Source organism: Bufo bufo, chromosome 1 (assembly GCF_905171765.1).
Source record: "Bufo bufo chromosome 1, aBufBuf1.1, whole genome shotgun sequence".
NCBI lineage: Eukaryota > Metazoa > Chordata > Amphibia > Anura > Bufonidae > Bufo > Bufo bufo.
In genome coordinates this window covers 565,714,598-565,738,407 of record NC_053389.1, presented here as the reverse complement: position 1 = coordinate 565,738,407, position 23,810 = coordinate 565,714,598, and the positions used below count along the sequence as shown (strand labels likewise).

The 23,810-nt window shown below is 40.0% G+C and overlaps 1 protein-coding gene across 1 annotated transcript in view; it reads left to right on the top strand.

The window, feature by feature from the left end:
- The first annotated feature begins 616 nt into the window (after positions 1-616).
- The window catches only part of SEMA3D (semaphorin 3D), a 181,303-nt gene continuing 158,109 nt past the window's right edge, over positions 617-23,810 (top strand). Inside the window, exon 1 of the mRNA XM_040413133.1 lies at positions 617-814. Coding sequence (XP_040269067.1) covers positions 679-814 — 136 coding nt within the window. The 5' untranslated portion in view covers positions 617-678. The remainder of the gene's footprint in view (positions 815-23,810) is intronic.

Genomic DNA, 23,810 nt, shown 5'->3' with positions numbered 1-23,810 from the left:
GGGGCGGCATAAAAGGAAGGGGTCGCAAAAAATTACTGGGGGAGGGGGGCCCCATTCAAAAAATTGCTGTGGGGCCCAGTCATTTCTAGCAACGCCACTGGTGCAACATATCACTCGCCTCTGTTTTCACACTAAAATCGCAGCTCTAAAATAGTCGCGACTATTGCTGTCCCGCGGCAAGTCGCCGTGTAGCCGTAGTACCCTTATATTGCTTCAGAATGGACCATAGATGTCAAACTCTGTGTAAGTTCTTTTCTTGCTCTCAGTGTCGCCCCCTGCTGAAAGAGAAGGCTGGTGACAACTGTTAGATTCCCTTTGGTAATGTCACTTTTACGTAGATAACCTCTTAGAAATGAGGTGCAGGAAGCAGTACTCCTCTCTACCTTCCTGACTCTCTCCTGAAGGGTTAAGGGCTGCATTAACCCTGAACAAGCCGTGAGTGGCCCGGCTCTTATGTCATTGGTGAACAATGGGTGACTGTAGCAGTTACGTGCCGCTCTCGGGCTGTGGTCTAGCACTGGATGTGTGTGATACGAGCGGTGCCAGCCCAGCAAACACTGCCCCGGCCGCGCCTCCTCCTCCTCCTCCTCCTCCTCCCGGCCGGGGCCGGAGTCTGTCAGGCACAGCGCTGGTTTGTTGACAAAGTGGAGGAATGAGTGGATGAGCTGAAGGCAGGCAATGGCAGCAGCCGGGACAGGAGGACACCCACAGCAGCTCTGCAGCCACTCCTCGTGTAACACACGGAGCTCAGCATCCCCTGCAGGAGCAGCCCGACCCGGACCTGTCCGCCCACAACTTCATCCCCGAATTACAGGTAACGTGCCCGGGCTGGGCGGGAGTGCCAGTGGGCATACACCGGCTGCACCTGTTGGAATGGAAGTGGATGTGAGGCGTGCAGTCCTAAACTAGTCCCAGGTGGCACATGGCGATGTCTGTCTATGATCCATCTACAGTATCCATCTCATATCTGTATATATATATCTTCTATTATCTATTATCTATCTACAGTATCCATCTCATATCTGTATATATATATCTTCTATTATCTATTATCCATCTACAGTATCCATCTCATATCTATCTATATATATATCTTCTATTATCTATTATCTATCTACAGTATCCATCTCATATCTGTATATATATATCTTCTATTATCTATTATCTATCTACAGTATCCATCTCATATCTATATATATATATCTTCTATTATCTATTATCTATCTACAGTATCCATCTCATATCTATCTATATATATATATATCTTCTATTATCTATCTATCTATCTATCTATCTATCTATCTATCTATCTATCTTCTATCTATCTATCTTTCTATCTATCTATCATCTATCTATCTATCTCATATCTATCATATCTATCATATCTATCTATCTATCTATCTATCTATCTATCTATCTATCTATCTATCTATCTATCTATCTACCATATCTATCTATCTATCTCATATCTATCTATCTATCTATCTATCTATCTATCTATCTATTTATTGTCTATTTAAGTATCTATCTATCTCTTATCAATCTTTCTAGCTCTAATTCTGTTTCCCTCTTTCTTTCTTTCTTTCTTTCTTTCTTTCTTTCTTTCTTTCTTTCTTTCTTTCTTTCTTTCTTTCTTTCTTTCTTTCTTTCTTTCTCTCTCTCTCTCTTTCTCTCTCTCTCTTTCTCTCTCAGTATACCTCATAAAGTAAGACCTGGCTGATAATGTGATCTGAGCTGAACAGAAGGCTCCTGATATGGAGGTGTCGTATCTGCCCTGCACTTGCAGTGTGCTGTTATCTGCTGCCCCGGTCCTGCAGTGTATACGGCGGAGGAGTGCAGCATGTGCTCGGATTCCTTTGCTGAGTTTTTGAAGGAATTACTGAGTCCTGAAAATATCCAGCGTGCTTCTTCTTAAACGTTGGCAGACATCTCCAAGTTGGTGAAAGGCTGCCAACATTTACAGGGAAGTCTACATGTTACAGATGGAGACCCAGACGTTACTATTCTATATATCTTTGCCAAAATGGAGTTTTAATGAAATAGGCTGGGAGCATAGCACTTAGTGAGATCCCTAATAATGGTTTGTGACTGAGTTTGTTTTCAGCTTGTCTAGTCTATAATCCATGTAATATATATATATATATAGAGTGCAGAGTAATGTAGGCGCAGGTACTATAGCTGTACTGGCTGGAAACTGACACATAATGGCACAGAATATTTATCTATCTATGTGTCTGTATCTATCTATCTATTATCTATCTAATCTATCTATTATCTATCTATCTTCTATCTATCTATCTATCTATCTATCTATCTATCTATCTATCTATTATCTATCTATGTATCTATCTATCTATCTATCTATCTATCTATTATCTATCATCTATCTATCTATCTATCTATCTATCTATTATCTATCTATGTATCTATCTATCTATCTATCTATCTATCTATTATCTATCATCTATCTATCTATCTATTATCTATCTATTATCTATCTATCTATCTATCTATCTATCTACCTATCTATCTATCTATCTATCTATCTCTCTATCTATGTATCTATGTATCTATGTATCTATCTATCAATCTATCTATCTATCTTATTATCTATCTATCCATATCTATCTATCTATCTATCTATCTATCTATCTATCTATCTATCTATCTATTATTTATCTGTCTGTCTGTGAAGTATCTATCTATCTTTTTCTATTCTAGCTTTCTATTATCTATTTAATATCTATCATCTATCTTTATATCTATCTAGTTTTATCTAATGTAACATTCTATCTAGTATCTATCTATCTATTATCTATCTATCTATCTATCTATCTATCTATTATCTATCTATCTATCTATCTATCTATCTATCTATCTATCTATCTATCTATCTATCTATCTATCTCCTATTATCTATCTATCTATCTATCTATCTATCTATCTATCTACCCATTATCTATCTATCTATCTATCTATCTATCTATCTATCTATCTATCTATCTATCTATCTTTTTAAACTGTCATGTAAATGATATATAATAATCCCCTAGGCGCAGTGACTTCCTCCTGTACACATCTACCACCAGTGGCCATTACTGTGAGCTTGTCTAATGTATACTGGAAGTCACATATTGTCCAAACAGGATATAGCTGTTTAGTGGAGGGCTCCTCTCATCTCTGTGTTGCATCAGCTCTTCTTATTCTTACCTCTGAGGACACCAGACCAGTATGTAGAGGCCAGACTCTGGATTTATACTGCTTTTATAGGAAACCCCCATCTTTCCAGGGAAATTTGCCATTCTGCGTCATTATGATACTTATTTTTAGCAACCTTTCCATGAATACTGTGGTTCTGTGTTAGTTGCATTTTACATGTCTCCTTGTTACTATGGGCAGCATGGTGGCTCATTGGTTAGCACTGGTGCCTAGCAGCACTGGGGTCCTGGCCTAGAATCCAACCAAGGACAACATCTGCATGGAGTTTGTATGTTCATACTGATAGGGACTGCACATTGCACCGGCACTATAATAGAAAATGCCTAATCTTGTCCGCAATTGCAGACAAGAATAGGATATGTTCTATTTTTTTCGGGAACGGAATTGCAGACCCGGAAGTGTGGATCCGGAAATTCGGATCCGGACAGCACATAGTGTGGTCCCATAGAAATGAATGGGTCCGCAATTCGGTTCTGCAAAAGGCGGAACAGAATTGGGGACGTGTGAATGGACCCTTAGATTGTGAGCCCCATTGGGGACAGTGAGATCCTTATGTCTGTAAAGCGCTGCGGAATATGTCAGCGCTATATAAGTCCGTATAATAAATAGGACATGTGGCCTCTGCATTAACTTCCCACTAACAGTCTGACACCAAAATCTTCCAAGCCCCCTTCCTACACCAGATACGTCTCTGTTGCTTATCCAAAGTAATTAGACCAGAGCACAACACAATGATTCATCCCGGCGGTAATGGGAAGAAGATCATGGTCATCTAGCTGACTTCTACCACTCCTGGTATTTGAGGTATAGCAGAGCCGATTCCCTTCACGAAAATGTGAGTGATGTTTTGTTTAAACTGCCTTGTTAAGATCTCAGTGACAGAACGGATCCCACCTGCCCTCCAGCCATCATTTAACCGCGCTTTAATATTAATTAAAATAAAGTTAATATTAACTATCTGTAGATTAAATAATGATCCCATTTCCCAATAACATTGACTCCTAGGAATTGACACTTTTGCGACCCCTGCCTCAATAATAGCCCCTTATCTTCCTCATGCAGCTCTCCCTGGGGTCCTAACAAACAACAATTGTTCGTTGGTTGGAATTTAGCAATAACCTAGAAGGCATTTACTTTTATTAGTCTTCTATTTCATGCTCCTTTTAAGCTTTTCAAAAGAAATTCCACTACTCAAAGCAACTTTTTTTTTTAACAATATTAATATTTGATTAGAAATGAACATATAATCTGTGTCATGAAGGGATATGTTTCAGCCATAGATTGAACTCGGTTGTGTTCACTTCTAGGGTAGCTTTATTAATTATTTTGTGCACTTATATGGCGCTACTATATTCCGCAGCACTTTACAGACATTAGTATCAAACTGTCCCCAATGGGGCTCACAATCTAAGCTCCCTATCAGTATGTCTTTGGAGTGTGGGAGGAAACCGGAGTACCCAGAGTAACCGAAGCAAATACAGGGAGAACATACAAACTCCATACTGATGTTGTTCTTAGTCGGATTTGAACCTAGGACCCCAGCGCTGCTATGCACCAGTGCTAACCACTGAACCACCGTGCTGCCCATGACAAAAACTCAACTTTGGAGGTGCTTCCACGTGCTACCCACAGTATTCACAATTCATATTAAGGTGACAATATATACGTTTGATTATTGTCAGCTAATCGCAACGATTTCAGCAGAACGGACTGACCATCCAATGGGAATAGGGATGTCCAGGATGCTTTTAGTGGTATGAACGATCTGGCTGTTTTATTTCGATCCCTTTATTATCAGTGGAGACAATTTAGTGCCAGAAGCATCTGGCAGCAGCTTTCTATCCATTCTGAAAACATATAGGCTCGACAGAGTCGAGCAGGTATGTGTGGATAGCTGTCTGCATACAAGCATTGAGCCAACAGCTTTCTAAAATGTATGACAAGCCTTATGGGTCCACTCATAGTATATACAATATAAAAGCTGGCCATACACATGAAATTCATGTCAGTTGAGCCCACTGATTTCGACTGGTGTGTCCCGACTTTGTCCTGACTGCAAATGTCAGAGGAAAGAAGGATCAGGCTGTTGGATTGCAACGTTAGGTATCCTTTTGTTAACATGGAAGATATACCATCAGAGTTAGCAGTTAACTCCCTTCTCCCTATACAGAACACGTGCATGCTCAGATATACAGACAGGGCGGAGAGCGAAGTATTAAAAAATTTGATTTGGCTGCTTCGCCAAATTTAAAAAAAACATTTGCTCCCTGATGAATGACTTCTTCATTAAGCGCATTTCTTTGTGAGTAGTGGTTTCAATGACAGAGAGTGGCGATTGTGCCGCTCTCCATCATTGTACCCCTCAGATGCCGCTTTCATAGCTGATTGCAGGATCTGACAGCAATATTACAGCATAAAAATAAAAAAAATAATATTAATAAAATCTTAGTTACCTCCTCCGTTTGAGCATGAAAAGCCAGCCACCACAATCTTGATTAAAGATCTAGCGCAAAATCACGCGCGGCCTGTCATTACGTCAGCCGGCATGGTGATGTCATACATCATGAGAGTTCCTGCGAGACTTTCAATCAAGATGGCGGAGGCTGGCTATTCGCTCTCAAATGGATGAGGAAAGTATGATTTTTTGAAATTTTTTACTGCCATTCAGGAAAAATCGATTTGCTACCATAGAGCACAAGAAAATTCGGCTTTGCGGCGTATAAAATTTTCTCTGAAATTCAGTTCAAATTCCACTTTGTGGAGATTGATTAGCTCAACACTAATTATCAGCCACATGGAGAGGGATTGTTATCAGCCACATGGAGAGGGATTGTTATCAGCCACATAGGGAGGGATAGTTATCAGCCACATGGAGAGGGATTGTTATTAGCCACATGGAGAGGGATTGTTATCAGCCACATGGAGAGGGATAGTTATCAGCCACATGGAGACGGATAGTTATCAGCCACATGGAGACGGATAGTTATCAGCCACATGGAGACGGATAGTTATCAGCCACATGGAGAGGGATTGTTATCAGCCACATGGAGAGGGATTGTTATCAGCCACGTGGAGAGGGATTGTTATCAGCCACGTGGAGAGGGATTATCAGCCACATGGAGAGGGATTGTTATCAGCCACATGGAGAGGGATTGTTATCAGCCACATGGAGAGGGATTGTTATTAGCCACATGGAGAGGGATAGTTATCAGCCACATGGAGGGGGATAGTTATCAGCCACATGGAGAGGGATTGTTATCAGCCACATGGAGAGGATTGTTATAAGCCACATGGAGAGGGATTGTTACTAGCCACATAGAGAGGGATTATCAGCCACATGGAGAGGGATTGTTATCAGCCACATGGAGAGAGATTGTTACTAGCCACATGGAGAGGGATTGTTACTAGCCACATGGAGAGGGATTCTTATCAGCCACACGGAGAGGGATTGTTATCAGCCACATGGAGAGGAATTGTTATTAGCCACATGGAGAGGGATAGTTATCAGCCACATGGAGAGGGATTGTTACCAGCCACATGGAGAGGGATTCTTATCAGCCACATGGAAAGGGATTTTTATCAGCCACATGGAGAGGGCTTGTTACCATCCACATGGAGAGGGATTGTTATCAGCCACATGAAAAGGGATTGTTATCAGCCACATGGAAAGGGATTGTTATCAGCCACATGAAGAGGGATTGTTATCAGCCACATGGAGAGGGATTGTTACTAGCCACACAGAGAGAGATTGTTATCAGCCACATGGAGAGGTATTGTTATCAGCTACATGGAGGAGGATTGTTATCAGCCACATGGAGAGGGATAGTTACTAGCTACATGGAGAGGGATAGTTACTAGCTACATGGAGAGAGATTGTTTTCACACACATGGAAAGGGATTGTTATCAGCCACATGGAGAGGGATTGTTACCAACCACATGGAGAAGGATTGTTATCAGCCACATGGGAAGGGATTGTTGCCAGCCACATCGGGAGGGATTGTTACCAGCCACATGGGAAGGGATTGTTGCCAGCCACATCGGGAGGGATTGTTACCAGCCACATGAAGAGGGACTGTTATCAGCCACATAAGCATTCGGCTAACAGCTATCTAATGTTTATGGGCGATCTAAGTGTCCAATATCATGTGCATGCCTTTCTTTCATTGGCTCTCCATCCAGCTAGTCCAGAGGTGTCATGTATACGATGCCTTCAGCATGGCTGGTTCAGCCATCATGTTTGCAGCCATTTTAAAAACATTGATTGAAACACAAATAATTGGAACAAATTTTGGAGTCATAGTAAATTTTTGTTTGAAGCCATCAGCTTCATACAGCCTCTCTATTCACAACCATTGATGGAACACTACTATTTACTGCAAATGAGGAACTACCTGGAATAACTTTTGTCCTCTGTCACTGCCAATCAGATTGTAAGCTGTCTGACCTACTTGTAAAGTGAAAAGATAGAAGACGTGGTGAATGGCTAACTACCATATAGGACTATGTAAGGCTATGCCTTGCGCCATGGATTATTGACAGATGTGAATAATGTGACCGCAGGCCATCACGATAACCTACCACCTATGAATACAAGGATGGGTGGAGTTAATGTTACATGATCTAAGGGATATATTTCTCCAAGCCCTTCAGTTGCTTAGAAAGACTGGAAATATGCATGGCAATATAAGAAGTAAAAGCTGTCCAAGCATGATGTGTAGCATAGCATCCTTTCCACTGTGTTATTTCATGTTGTCACACGGTATCTAGAAGATCTCATACATATGGTATTACGAAAGATTTCCGCACAAATTAGATGCAGTTGCTTTACTATTTTGAAAGAGTTTTTGCTGGGATTTGTTATTTAATGCGAGGATCAAAATGTCTTAATATGTAAACTGCATAAGCTAGGAAACAACAAGGAGCAGCATTGACAGAGTATGTTCATATGTGGCATAGATGACTTCCAGTATTATATTAAAGTACAGCTGTCGACCCAGAAGAAAAGTACTTTGTTGTAAATCGAGCACTGAATGATATGCCAGCTTTATGTTTCTTAGTAAAATGAGCCACAAGCAACCATCATAGTGAATACTGGCAGCATTAAAGGGAACCTGCCATCAACTTTATGTTGCCCATACTAACGGCAGAATAAAGTAGAGACAGGTGAGTTGATTTCAGCGGTCTGGTGGTGCCGAGAACCGACATCACAATCATTGCAGATTAGGCCTGGAAAAGAGTCCCGGCCACCTGAGAAGAGTCCTGGTTATTCATGAATTCCTGCTGTCCCTGCCACCTGCTGATGACTGACAGTCTTCTACCTAGTTTTCTCCCTTTCTCTCTAGGAGAGAACTGACAATCATCAGCAGATGGATGAGAGCAGGAGATTATGAATAACCAGGACTCTTCTCAGGTAGATTTGACTCTTTTCCATGCCCGGGCTGCAATGGTTATAATGCTGGTTCTTGGCAACCACTGACTTTTAGCTCATCAGTGACACACCGCTAAGACCAGCATTTCTGTCACTAATTTATGCTGCCCTCAGTGAGGTCCACATAAAGTTGATGACAGGTTGCCTTTAAAATATATCTTTGCCCTTTTTATGCTGCTCTCCATCATAACATTGTCATTGTGTTTTGTTCTGTTTCTGTCTTAACATTAAAGTATATCTTTGACTGTAGATGTTCTTTTGGTAACAGTATAACCCAGCATTTGTTTATAGGTCCTAAACTAGAATAATTTGTTATACTGACCATTGTCTGCAAGTCCACCCAAAATTCTATATTTGTTCTTGTATCACTAGAAGAAAGATATTTCCATGCAATGTGGACTCCTCTATATCTAAAATGATCTACACATATCAGTTTATGGTCTCCTTGCTTACAGTAATACAATACTTATAGACCTTTGTGGGGCCATACTGTACTTCTGTATACTTCCAGGCGCCATAATACACAGGTATTCTCCTCTGGAGCCTTGCACTCTAATACATCACCACAATGGTATACAAAGAGTACCTTAGACTCCAGTTGCCTACTGTATACAGCTCTGACCTGTAACTGAGGCCTAAGGTGCTCAAAATTGAAATGTCCATGTGTTCTCTGTAGGACAAGATATGTACTTGGGCATTACTTAGCTAGTCTCCTGCAGAAATAATCAGGGACCATTAGAAAGATCTAATTTCTGCTGTATACTTTAAAATAGTAGTAAGGTGGTGCTAGATTGTGTAATTCTACAACATACACAGGATAAGGGATAACTAACAGATTGCTGGGGATCTCACCGATGGGACACTCCCTGATCCCGAGAACGGGGTCCTGTCCCCCTGATCAGATGGAGTGGCAGGTTGGGCATTCACCCTGCCACTCTAAAGAGATAGCCAAGTACTTTGGATTGGTAGGGGTTCCAGCAGTCGATAACTTTCAAACTGCACAACCCTTTTAATATGCATTCATTTTAAATGGTGAATTTATATACTCTTGTTATTGTTACTAAAGCAAAGATCAGAGTAAGCCTATACTCTCCAATCTTAAACAGAGTTCCCACTTTCAGCTCTCCACCCCAAACCTGTAGTACTTTTTCCAGTCTGGAATTCATATACTATACCTTCTTGCTATAAAATAACATTAAACAAATCTGCAACTTTTGTTATAGCCTCAATTCTATCTCCCACACTGTAGAACTTGTAAGTATGGGAGCTGTAATTAGAAATTAGGTATCTGTGCTTTGTATTTCATAATAGGTCAATGTCACCGGGTTCAGAGTCAGGCCAGTACATAGGCTTAGGAAACAGCTGCCTTAGGGCATGGCTGTCTCTTTTGAAGGGAGTTTTCATGCTACCCACTCTTTCTTGTGATCTGTAAGGATTGGAGTGTTCTTACAAGGCTGAAGGAAACTGTAACTGACCTCTGGACATTGTATTTCACATATGGAATAGATACAGTTATGTACTATTTGGAGCAAGGGTATCAGCACAGTGTGCATCAGTGCATTGTAAGTGACTGGGCACATTATAAATGTAGAAATAATATGTAGTACATATTTATTAATTGTGGATTAGTTGAAATTAGCGTGTGTTATAAAAATTCCTGTTATTTGAAATAGAGATTAAGAAGATGTTTAGATAGTCTTTAAGGACAGACACATAAAAGATGTTGGCCACTTTCTGGTTATTGTTGACCAGTGTGTTTATGAGATGATTATATGGCACTGAATAATATAGATTTTGTTAAAATTATGCACCATTTTCTATATTTCATAAGGCATGCCCTTTTGTTTTCCAAGTGTTTGTGCTGTCCACACTGAGGTCTTGTCCATAAAATGGCTGCTGATGGAGGATCATGTGACCAGGAAAATCACCTCTATGTGATGTCTCCTCCTTACAAATACATTGCACTTGTCATCTGCACTTTGTACTGTTGGGAGTTACATGTAGGTCTGGTGTGTTTGATTAGAGGAGACATCACATGGAGGTGATTTGCCTGATTTCATGGCCCTCCTTCAGTGGCCATCTTATGTACAAGACCTCTATGTGGAAAACACAGATTTGCCTAACAAGGAGGCATGGCTTATGAAATGTAGCAAACAGGACATAATATCAACATACACACTGGTCACACGTAGCCAGAAAGTGGCCAACCCCTAAACTTCAGAAGAGGCTGGAAAATACTGTTCTTAGAGCACCAAAAAATGACTATATACAAAAGCATATGCCAATAGCTGAACCCAAAAAGAAGAACCACACATGTAGTACAAAAAATTTGTATCTTTATTACACATAATTATTACACAAAAATACAATACAATATAAAATTTGCGGGTGAGTCCTACAGAGCAAGAATCACCCCTCCCCCCCACACAGATGCCAATGGGTCAATTTAAACTATGCAAATGACATATACACATCAATAAATGTCACCTAAACGGTGCTAAGGTTATAAATTACATTGTAGTCGTCCATAGCCGGTACAACACTAAAAATGAATCTATACCTCATCACATATGGTCAGAATACATCCAGATTCCTCCCTAGATATGGTCCAAACTCAGTGGCTTCAACTCAGGGAACTCCGGGTAAGTGTAACTACCGACCATTAAAAAGGTGTAAACAACTGCTGACCAACACAGACAAACAATATACTGACCCTGTATATCTGTGGGGAGGGAGGAAGGGACGACTCCCTGATGTACCTTTCACCTTAGCTTTGTTCATTCCCTTGGACAAAGCTAAGCCGAAACGTACCTCAGGGAGTAGTCCCTTCCTCCCTCCCTCCCCACAGATATACAGGGTCAGTATATTGTTTGTCTGTGTTGGTCAGCAGTTGTTTACACCTTTTTAATGGTCTGTAGTTACACTTACCCGGAGTTCCCTGAGTTGGAGCCACTGAGTTTGGACCATATCTAGGGAGGAATCTGGATGTATTCTGACCATATGTGATGAGGTATAGATTCATTTTTAGTGTTGTACCGGCTATGGACGACTACAATGTAATTTATAACCTTAGCACCGTTTAGGTGACATTTATTGATGTGTATATGTCATTTGCATAGTTTAAATTGACCCATTGGCATCTGTGTGGGGGGGAGGGGTGATTCTTGCTCTGTTCCCCTGACCTGCAAATTTTATATTGTATTGTATTTTTGTGTAATAATTATGTGTAATAAAGATAATCATTTTTTGTTCTACATGTGTGGTTCTACTTTTTGGGTTCAGAAATACTGTTCTCCTGGCTTTCCATGTTTCTGGTAGTAGAATCTTTGTGAACCTATTCCATGTCTTTAGAAGAAGCTTGATTTGTCGCCATTAGCCTTGCAGCTCTGGTCCCCACAACCAACACGTGGAGGCATATAGTAACAGAAAAAGCCATTGTAACACAGCCTACAATATTGGTTTCCTGCCAGTTAGAGGTCTTGTAGCAACTGTACTGTATAATGGCATTCATTCAACAATGTAAATATACCTTGACAACTAGAGTATACTAGCAATAGATGTATACTCTATTAGACCATAACAGGGCTAGGAAATGTCTGTGAACACATCTCAACTGCATTGTGGGAGAGTGAAGAGATCTTTCTAATGATCTTCACAAGAGCACACCCTCTGTTTCTAGAAGTAAAAAGGCTTCATCATGAACTTAAAAAGGGGATTCTTCACTGTAAAAGCAGCAATACTATGGAACTCTCACCTTCAAAAACTGATGATAATTGATTCATTGAACTAGTTCAATAGGGGTTGGATGCCTTTCTTGAACAATATTATATGTCATAGGTACTAAATTTCTTGATATTCCATGTTAAGCCTGGGGTTTATTCTGAACACCAGATTTGGAGTTGGGAAGAAATGTTTGCCTTAGGGTTCATTCACACGTCCGTAGAATGGGTCCGGATCCGTTTCGCAACGTTGCGGAACGAATCTGGACCCATTCATTTTCTATAGCACCGGAAGAGATGCGAGCAGCACACAGTGTGCTGTCAGCATCCGCATTTCCGGAGCGTGGCCCCGATCTTCCGGTCCGCGGCTCCTGAAAAAAGAAGAACATGTTCTATTGTCCGCAACTGTGGACAAGAATAGGCAGTTCTATGGGGGTGCCAGCCGGGTGTATTGCAGATCCGCAATTTGCGGACGTGTAAATGGACCCTTAATATGAAAGCTTGTGCAAGCATGCGTGTTTTTTCAGTGGTCTAAGGGGAGTAAACTACTACTAGACACCATTAGGTACTCAGAGACGTGAGCTTCAAAAAGTGGGTTTCGTAAAAATATGTCTGGCCTGATTATGATAATATGTTTTTTGAAATGTACAGTCGTGGCCAAAAGTTATGAGAATGACACAAATATTAGTTTTCACAAAGTTTGCTGCTAAACTGCTTTTAGATCTTTGTTTCAGTTGTTTCTGTGATGTAGTGAAATATAATTACACGCACTTCATACGTTTCAAAGGCTTTTATCGACAATTACATGACATTTATGCAAAGAGTCAGTATTTGCAGTGTTGGCCCTTCTTTTTCAGGACCTCTGCAATTTGACTGGGCATGCTCTCAATCAACTTCTGGGCCAATTCCTGACTGATAGCAACCCATTCTTTCATAATCACTTCTCAGAGTTTGTCAGAATTAGTGGGTTTTTGTTTGTCCACCCGCCTCTTGAGGATTGACCACAAGTTCTCAATGGGATTAAGATCTGGGGAGTTTCCAGGCCATGGACCCAAAATGTCAACGCTTTGGTCCCCGAGCCACTTAGTTATCCCTTTTGCCTTATGGCACGGTGCTCCATCGTGCTGGAAAATGCATTGTTCTTCACCAAACTGTTGTTGGATTGTTGGAAGAAGTTGCTGTTGGAGGGTGTTTTGGTACCATTCTTTATTCATGGCTGTGTTTTTGGGCAAAATTGTGAGTGAGCCCACTCCCTTGGATGAGAAGCAACCCCACACATGAATGGTCTCAGGATGCTTTACTGTTGGCATGACACAGGACTGATGGTAGCGCTCACCTTTTCTTCTCCGGACAAGCCTTTTTCCAGATGCCCCAAATAACTGGAAAGAGGCTTCATCGGAGAATATGACTTTGCCCCAGTCCTCAGCAGTCTATTCACTATACTTTCTGCAGAAGATCAATCTGTCCCTGATGTTTTTTTTAGAGAGAAGTGGCTTCTTTGCTGGCCTTCTTGACACCAGGCCATCTTCTAAAAGTCTTCGCCTCACTGTGCGTGCAGATGCGCTCACACATGCCTGCTGCCATTCCTGAGCAAGCTCTGCACTGGTGGCACTCCGATCCCGCAGCTAAATCCTCTTTAGAAGACGATACTGCCGCTTGCTGGACTTTCTTGGACGCCCTGAAGCCTTCTTAACAAGAATTAAACCTCTTTCCTTGAAGTTCTTGATGATCCTATAAATTGTTGATTGAGGTGCAATCTTAGTAGCCACAATATCCTTGCCTGTGAAGCCATTTTTATGCAACGCAATGATGGCTGCACGCGTTTCTTTGCAGGTCACCATGGTTAACAATGGAAGAACAATGATTTCAAGCATCACCCTCCTTTTAACATGTCAAGTCTGCCATTTTAACCCAATCAGCCTGACATAATGATCTCCAGCCTTGTGCTCGTCAACATTCTCACCTGAGTTAACAAGACGGTTACTGAAATGATCTCAGCAGGTCCTTTAATGACAGCAATGAAATGCAGTGGAAAGTTTTTTTATGGGATTAAGTTAATTTTCATGGCAAAGAAGGACTATGCAATTCATGTGATCACTCTTCATAACATTCTGGAGTATATGCAAATTGCTATTATAAAAACTTAAGCAGCAACTTTTCCAATTTCCAATATTTATGTAATTCTCAAAACTTTTGGCAACGACTGTACAAACTAGGGGGGTAACTTACTAATATTAATTAGTATGCCAGAAAATTGGCACCAAAAAGTTGCCTAGTTTGGAGAATGCCTTTTGTGAGTCAAATGGTGGGAGGTGCAGGATTAGCACAGTCAGCCTGTAGCATTTGTTATCTGCACCAGGAAACTGGCATAGAATATAGTGGAAACCTGCACCAGCTCTCTTTGTCATGCACTTACCGTAATTATGGCATGCAATTACTGTGGCACATCTGACACCAGCAAGCGACAGGTTAAGACCGGCGTGTAATGTGTCGGTCTTAGTAAGTGTTCTCCAAGGTCTCTAGGTTTCAGATTCTATATCTATTTCATATAGTATCCACAATAAGTATTTTCAGAATTCTATTATGAAGTATGTTCTATGATAAAGCTGTTTAAAATGATTCCTCCAAACCTCTTCTTTTAAATGCCTGACACTGATAAATCATGTTTTATCACCATTTAAGAGGCAAGAAAATGTTAGTGAATCCTCCTACAGCTTTTTGAAATGGCAGTGCATAATTATTTACTCCTTCATGAATGGTCAGGCGTATCTAATTTCTTAACCTATCGGCTGAAGATTAATAAAGTGGCACATTTATGACCTTGTCTCAAGCGTTAAGTGAATGTGGGAGACATCTTCTCACAGAACAGAATAGTAACTGAAGATTTTTATTGAATATAAAAAAATTCTGAAGATAGTGTACATATGTGGTTTTGAAAAAATGTTAATAATGGTCCATTTCACACAAGCGTAATACGTGCTCCTTTATGCCGATCCTTTATGATGCTGATATTCCACTGGCATAATTATGCGTTAGTCTTGTGCTCAAGTAAAACTGGCCTAACCCTCAGTACCTCCGTGTAAATGGTAGTGTTTATAACAAGTGTTGCTTTGTTGGTTGTTTACCTCTCTAATGGGACTCTTTAGCTTTAAAATACATCTTTTAGAAGCAATCTCAAAACTGCTAGTTGTTTACTTGTGGTGAACCGTGAAGGTTTCTACTGAACTCCTCTGTATGAACAGTATCTGTGTTAAAGGACATGACCTCGTGTACGAAAAGCAGGACTCTTACACGATGAGGGGTGTTGAGTATCTTGAAGGTACCCCGTGACTGGCAGTGGGTTTTTATGCTGAAAATCTTTCACCACTTAGATTGATTTCACGAAGAAAGCTTTTCATAAATCATCTTCTTCTGAAAAGTTGATGATATTTGAAATGTCATTGCTTTACCAAAAATACATTTTTTTCATAAGCAAGTAGTTATTATGGATGTCCGTAGGTTACATGTTGCTTTGAGTATATAAGTCGGAAGTAAATGACCATGTGCAATTATTTACCCCAGATTACTGTAGCAAATTGTTTGCAATTAAAAAATTTGTCTGTGGTATAAGAAGAATTCCAGGGCCCCATGGAAGTCATGGGTACATGCACGTGGACAATTCACTGTTTGTCTTCTATTCTTTTACGTATGTAGAATGGATCCAAAGTGGAGGAAATGCAAATCCAATTTAAATTGATGTTAATGGTAGCATATGGGAAATTCAAGAAGCTACTGTTATAGTATTGTATGTAAGTTTGGGTGATTTATTTTCTTTTATTTCCCTGTGCATATCCAGTAAATGGCCCTTGAGGTCTTCCATTTACATTGTGTGGAACTCTACTATGTTCAGTATAAGTCAGAAATGGACTGTGGGGAGGTTCTTCAATACACCCTTAGGGTACATACTCATCCCAAAAATGACTAAATAGCTGTGGGCTGAATACTCCTGCTGACCCACCCTTACACATGTACACTCAGCTCAGCCAAGCATGCTGAATGGTGAATGAAAGGTTCATGCAAGTTGAGATCCAACAGTCTGATCCTTTTCTTAAAGGACAATTTCACTGCTTGTGGGGATCTGATTAGAATAATTATTGATCTCAATTGAGATTAGTTAAAAAAGAAGTTTTGCTGCATGTGGGTCGAAATTACATATGTCTACATCATTGCACTTCAAGATCCACTTTCCATGCTGGGTCAGAACAAATTAGTTGGTATTGGACATGTGCCAAATCAAAAATAGTAGTGAGTAAGTATTCACTTGGGACAAGCAGCTTTACTTACTATTACTAAGAGGAAGCCAAATCATGCAGAGTAGTGAGCTCAGAACGTCTTAGTAGATTACTCACAGACGAGCTGATGTTGCGGAGTGCTGCAGACTTGAAGGCCAAAGTGTAAAATTACCAAAAAGAACCTGAAGCTCCCTGTAGAATTAATATATAATAGGCTTTCTGGCTGCCAAAAGATGTTCCACTAAAAAATGTTTTGTGATTGTCCATTCCACTCAAGAATGCTTGTTATTACTAATACAGGCAAGAGAGAGGAAGAATAGCAGTAGGTTCATGTAAGAGTGATGAAAGACCAAAAGAAAATCCATCTCAACTGATTTTCCGTGTGGTCAATCACCAAGAGGGTTCCTGAAGATGTCCATAGATGTAACACAGTCATCTGATCCTACTGAAAGCATCTAGATCATGTGATAGGAATCAACACAGTACATTGTCTGATGAAGCAAAAAGAGATAATTAAATATGTATCCAAAAAACTAATTAAAATAAAATGGGGCTTAGATACAGGGCGCACTTTTCCTGGCATTTTTTAAAGACAAATATGAAAATGAAACCAGTGATACTATAGATTGTGAGAAGAGATGAGCGAAGTTTTGAAAAGAAGTTAGCCAAGAAATCTGATTCATTACAAATGAATTAGTAATGAATCGCAATAATTCAGGTATACCCTGGCCACTTTGACTTAGGGTGTGGTGCGGAGGGGTTGCAGCCATGCTGCGGTGAAGACCCCGCAAGGAAAATCAGCCTGCAGCTTCCTTTCATTTAATAATAAAGACCCTAAGGGGTGCAGATGGCATTGGTTGGCACGCTGGCAGTGGAATAATAAAGGCTTCTATCTTATTGGTATTGAATTAAATATCTTAGTTTATGACTGATAAATAAGAAATAAATAAATAAAGCTGATGCAGAATAAGTCTCCCTGCACTCTCCATGCACTCTCCCTCTCCAATATTCTTCTATTAGTCATTTTCAGCAACACTGTCCCTAGTTCATGAACCCTTGCCACATCTCTCCCTATGCTCAGCTCACAGGACAATGGCGGATAGCATGCAGGATGTGGTCTTTATAGTGCTATGACATCACAAGGGATGGCTATCTGCGGATTGGCTGGCTTCGTGGCATTATGGATGAGCTCGTGTTCCCAGGCTTCTTACTTTCAGTTTATAACATGTCCAGCCACCATTTTAGGTAAAACTGATTAGTTACCACAACCTGCGAGGAAATTCAGTTTAGTTGCAAATCAAAGTTTTCCTAAACTTCAGCTCAAATTCTGCTTTAAATACTTTGCTTCGCTCAATACTAATTGTGAGGCCCAAAAGTAGGCAGGGTCTGATGTGGGTGATGCCCATCTTTGTAGAACATGTAAGCGCTATGTCAATGAATGAAATAAATACTAGGTCACTTTAGGAGACAACTTCAGTTTCCAGTTACAACAATTTTTTTAAAAAAATCCCAGTGTCCAGTGGCATACCATGGCACATCTGTGGCAAACCTTTAGTCTCTATATATGTACGGAACATATGAATACATGAACGTATATATTATACGTTATTATGATCATATGACATATGCTCTGAGGTCACAATGGAAAAGACATAGGGAGTCATTTATTAAGCTGAAATACGCCTATATTAGGTGTATTTAAGGCACAGATTGCAGCGCAACAGCTAGTTGCGCCACAAACTGTAACTTCTCTTCACTCACACCAGGTCTAAAAAAGTGGATGTGGTGTGGGCAGCAAGCCTGTCTCATTTACCATTTTCTACAACTGTTTCAGGCGTAGAAAAAGGTCTAAATGTAAGACAGCTATGAAGCTGTCTTACATTTAGAACTGGCAGAGGACCCACCAAAGTTATGAAGAGGCCGGCCCCACTTAATAACTTCAGCGGAACCACCGCCAGCTTAGGGGTTTATTAAGACTGGCGTCTAAAATACTACCTACCACCACATACCACCTAAAATGCTTCTGCTCTTCAAGTCTCAGTATATAATTTTGTGGTTGCTGTATATTGCATAGCTTCTAAATCACATTGATGTCCGTGAACATTCATTACCATAGGTATGTTCCATGATTTTATGTGTGCTTCATACTTTTCTCCTACATATCCATAGAGCATGGTTATGCCACTATTTATTAAAGGTGTTACACAACAAAAACAGGGATGGATAATCGTTTTAACATTGTAATCACTGTCAAAGTAGAATCATATGATGCCAGAAGACATTCATCTGCAACTGATTCAATGTGCTGCATTCACTTTGGTGCTGAATTGCTTAACTTGGTCTCCATGTTATTGAACCCTGGCAGTTATGCTATGCATGATAGCAGACTCATCCAAAATTGTACCCAGGAGGCAAAGTGGAGATGCTTGTAAAGAATGAAATGTCTATTTTTATAAAGCCACATATAATTATTATTGTATGCTATAAAATTATCAAATGACTTTGACAGAACATGTGGAGATCATAAATGATTTATCTGATTTAGGATTCAAATCACTATGGAATAGCTTGGAAAAGATGACAGCGTTGCCAGAGGGGGTTCATTCCTTAGTGAGATGAAACAAAGGCAGTGGAGACAGCAAGATGTCCATGTAAGACAGATAAGACTTCAAATGAGGGGGTCTAGAATGAGAGAGTGACTTCATGTCCTTGGTTTAAAAAGGAAGACATAAAGTTTGAAATCTAGATGTAGATACTATGCCAATTAGTGTGGAGACAGGAGAGCCTCAATTACCAGATATATGTTTCTTCTGTGCAGCTCAGTCTGTTAAGTTAAAACCTATTTTCTAAACTGCACAATTGCTTCAATATATAACGTCAAGTCTTGTGAACTCATCAATTGTTACTGAGTAATATACAGATGTAGCCGAGCTAAAATTGACTTTGATAACACGTCACAGTGTTATCTCGTGCCATCTTGTGACAGAAGCCATTAATATACATCGAAAGAGTTAGTTGACCTTTTTGTGCCATTTTTTACTTAACGCGTTAACCATCAAGTTTAGCTTGGCTGTATCTGTACTTCTGATGCTGCGCGTAGAGTAAAGCTGTATCATAACAAAATACTACTAACAACAGATAAGTCATATTTCATCCGACTCATAATGCAGAATTTTTGTGTAGCACATTTCTATACTCTTTTGCTCAGTCATTTATAGCAATAAATAAACTATCCGTTGCTAGTGTAAAACCTTAACAGTGGTCAGAGCGCCATTTTTCTGATACAAAGCTCCTAATCCCCTGGAAATACATAAGGAGGGATTTCTAGGCCAGCTTTCGAGTGTAAAGAAGTTGTACAATTTGGTACGCTTTTTTTGCACTAAAATATGTAACTTTTTGAGATTTTATGCCACTAATATCACCTTTCAGAAAAGTGGGTGAGGCTTATAAAAAGCTTTATCATTATTTACACTGGCGTAAATAAAAGATAAAATCTACACCAGCACATAGCTGGAATAGATTTAAGTTTGTGGAGCATGATGAGCAAGGGTGTGCCAAACTTATTAAGAGGCATGTGCCTTTAGATCCATTCAGCATATCTTCTTCCTCCATCTGACTTTTTAACTTTTGTAAATCTGACCCATAGAGCTAAAAATTGTGGCTTTCAAAAGCTACTATAAAGAGGGGCTTTAAATCACACTGTGTATTGTTTTATTCTGCAGTTCAATAAATAACGTTATGCAGAAAGACCCCCTCAGTGGTGGCTACGGCAGACAATTTTTCAAAATATGACCCCATTATGCAGAGGAGTCAGAGCGCTTTATAAAAAAAAAAAAAAAATTATAACTGTGACCACTGTATATATAGTAGACAGTCACATTAATAGATTTTTGAGTTGCATCATTGCACCCTCCTCATTTCTGGACCTATTTAGATTGACAATAACATACTTTGAATTAGCATTCAAAATGTAAAAATATGACAGCAATACTAGTTCGGCAAAGCTCACCTCATTTTTGGTGGAAGTATACAATAAAAACTAGCAAACAGTTGGCCATTAGGAATGCAGAAATGTCATTACTATAACGCAGTTATTACACCGTTTTAGTAAAATAACCCTTCATGACATGTTTTAATGCACTAAGTAGATAAAGAAGAAGTTGACAATTTACATTTATCTTGAATGTCTCCATCTAAACAAAGTGCAGAGAGGGCTAAAATACAGTATACGCAAGTCTATAAACACTTTCACTGAGTGAAAGTGATGACACCATGTGAGGGCTCTTAGGACTTCAAAAGGCGTTTACGTCAACACTGGTGTAAGGTTTGGAATGGTAGTCCTCAATCTTAGTCATCTCACACCAGCAGAAGACTTCTTATGTCATACCTCACTAATGTCTTAATGACTTCAGCAGAACCTGTATGCGGAGTATAAGGACAGTATGGGTTTGAGAAATATTTCCGCAATATCATATGTTGTTTCCAGCACAGTGCATTGGATCATGCTGTTTTACCACAAATGTATTTAGAATATTCAGTGGGTTACTGTTTATTTGCAGCTTAATAACATTCGTGTCTTTCTTGCAGTTGTTTCCCATTTCCTTCTATGGTGGTGTAATGAGATAAATATTTGCTATTCTCTGAAGTGTAAGACTATAAAACTTACCACCAATTTTTATATGCCAACATGTGTTTTGTATTACTGTATTGATTTTTACAGCCAAAGTGTTGATTTGTTATATGCATGTCATAACAGCATTCTAATGAGTAATGCTAGTTTTGAAAATTCCTAACCCTGTGCATTTGGGATGTCAAGGTGGAGAGTTTTCTATAGTTTGTCAGTCTTTTAAACCCTCCTACTTACTGACATGTATATGCTATGATTTTACATACTGATATACAATGTTCATAAGAGAAAACCTGTGCATTTCAAAGCTTACAATCATATTATTGCTCCAAGGCTACCTGGCAACATTCAATGAAGCCTTCTGTCTGACATATGCCAGGTTGTTATTACAATATGAGGACAAGATCATACATGTGCTGTGATGATCATGTGGATTATTATAGTGGCTGTGTGGTGGTGCATACAGGATATATGGTCTTACATGACAAAAAAACTCAAACATATACTTTTGGTGGTTTTTCAGTATGGATAAAATATCTTTATCCAACACACTGCACGTGGGCACTGTTTTGGCATAATTTTGCAGCTGGAAAGGTCATCGATACATTTGTTTTGCACACAGCATAGTGATACACTGGCTCAAATCTCTTGGTATCCAGCACTTACCCACCTGTCTCACCTGGATTTGGACGTTCTAACTGTGTGAGCTTATGCTGGCGCCTGTTTATAGCCAATGTTCTTTTACCCTGGTCTTTATTAGGTTTTCCACACCACTTAGGGACTGAACAATAAGGTCCATTTTGTTTTGGTTACATTGGGAGGAATCAAGCCTTACATTCCAGAACTCTACAACTTTTTGGACTTATGTGTACAAAACATTTGTAAAATTTGGCATTTTTAAATGGCTCACTCCAGTTTTTAAATATGCGTGGAAGTGGCTGTAGATAGCTATGTTAATTAGGTGAATGTCATATTTGTCAACTGTGACATTACTTCAGTAATGGGGTGGTGTAGAAAGTGAAGTAAAATCTCAAGATAGTGGTTAAGGGCTGTATTACAAAGCTAGATTTAGCAAATGATTGTTGGAAAGGAAGCGTACTTTCCCCACAATCGCCAGCTTGCCAGTGAAAGAGACTGCGGCTTTTACATGCAGTGATCTCCTCTACACTATAGGGTGGAGCAATCGCCAAGGCCATCACTCGTCCCCATACAGAATCATTTGCCGGCAGATTATCTGGCAGATCCTCAACCAGTATAACACAGCCCTTAAGTACATATTAGACAGGCAGATAATTGTGCAAATCATCGCTAACAAGCATTCATATGAACGCTTGTTAGTGATGATTTGGCAGTGTAATGCTGCTGCCGATTACCCGACAAACAAGCAAACGATCGTTCATAGGGTACTTGGAATCGTCCAGCAGGTTTAAAAATCTTTTTTTTGCGGGTGGCAGATGTGCTGTGTAATCACGATCTGCTGTAGGCAAAAATTTCCTTCATGATAAAGCTCCTCAAATGTGTTTGTTTCTGATCCTTGCATTTAGAGCCCAGCTTGTTTTCTGAACTTGTTCTCTTGTCTGCTGCCCATCCTGACCTCTGCCTGTTCTAGACTTAAGGCTGTATTACACCAACAGATTATCTGACCAATTTCAGTTCAATCAGACCAATAGTTGGTGTGTATAACAAAAGATCGGTGTGTAAATAGCCACCTGGCCAATGTTTAGTGAGAAAATCTGTCAGATAATCACAGCCCTTAGGAATGAAACACTTCTGCCTGGACCTTTCCATCTAACCACAATTCTATGTTTTTGTCTTGTAACTTGATTCAGAAACTCCAGCTGTGTATGTGTGTTAGCTGTTGATAATGTATACTTCTCCAGTGATACTGTAGCAACCTGGGATTCCCTGCATGAAAGTCCATACCACTTGTGAGGAACTATCTCTCTTGGGGAAAGAGCGCCTTAATCGTCTTGAGGAGACTTACAGGCCATTCATGCTCCTCTTGGTGGCATTAGAGGCAGAGCTTGTTAAGCGCTGATTTGCATCCATTTCTTCCCAGAATTCCAGAGGAGCATAAATGGCCTGTAAGTTCCCTCACACTGATTAAGGCATTCTCTTCCCAAGGAGAGATAGTACCCCCCAAATCCTGACTTAGGCCTCTCACCCAGTTAAGCCAGTACTATCTGCTCTGCACTGATGAGGGGCAATCAACCCAAAACAGCTGAATGCAGATGAGGCACTAGCTTTAATGTTCAAGGCATGTCTCAAGGCCTATTTAGAGGGTCGAACATTAACTTATAGGATAGCTACCTTACATCTAGTGGCGTCAGAGGCCGAGCTTGTTAAGAGCACATTTGCATCCCTTTCTTCCTTGTTAAGGTAACAGTTGAAGAACACACAATACCGTAGACCCAACTATCTGGTGTAGCCATACACCAAATCCATTAGAGACTCATAGAGTGTTTTTCTCCAGTTGTTAGATACAGACATATATGTCTGATGTAATGTTAATTGGTTTTCAGCAGGATGGCTTTCAAGGTGGTGG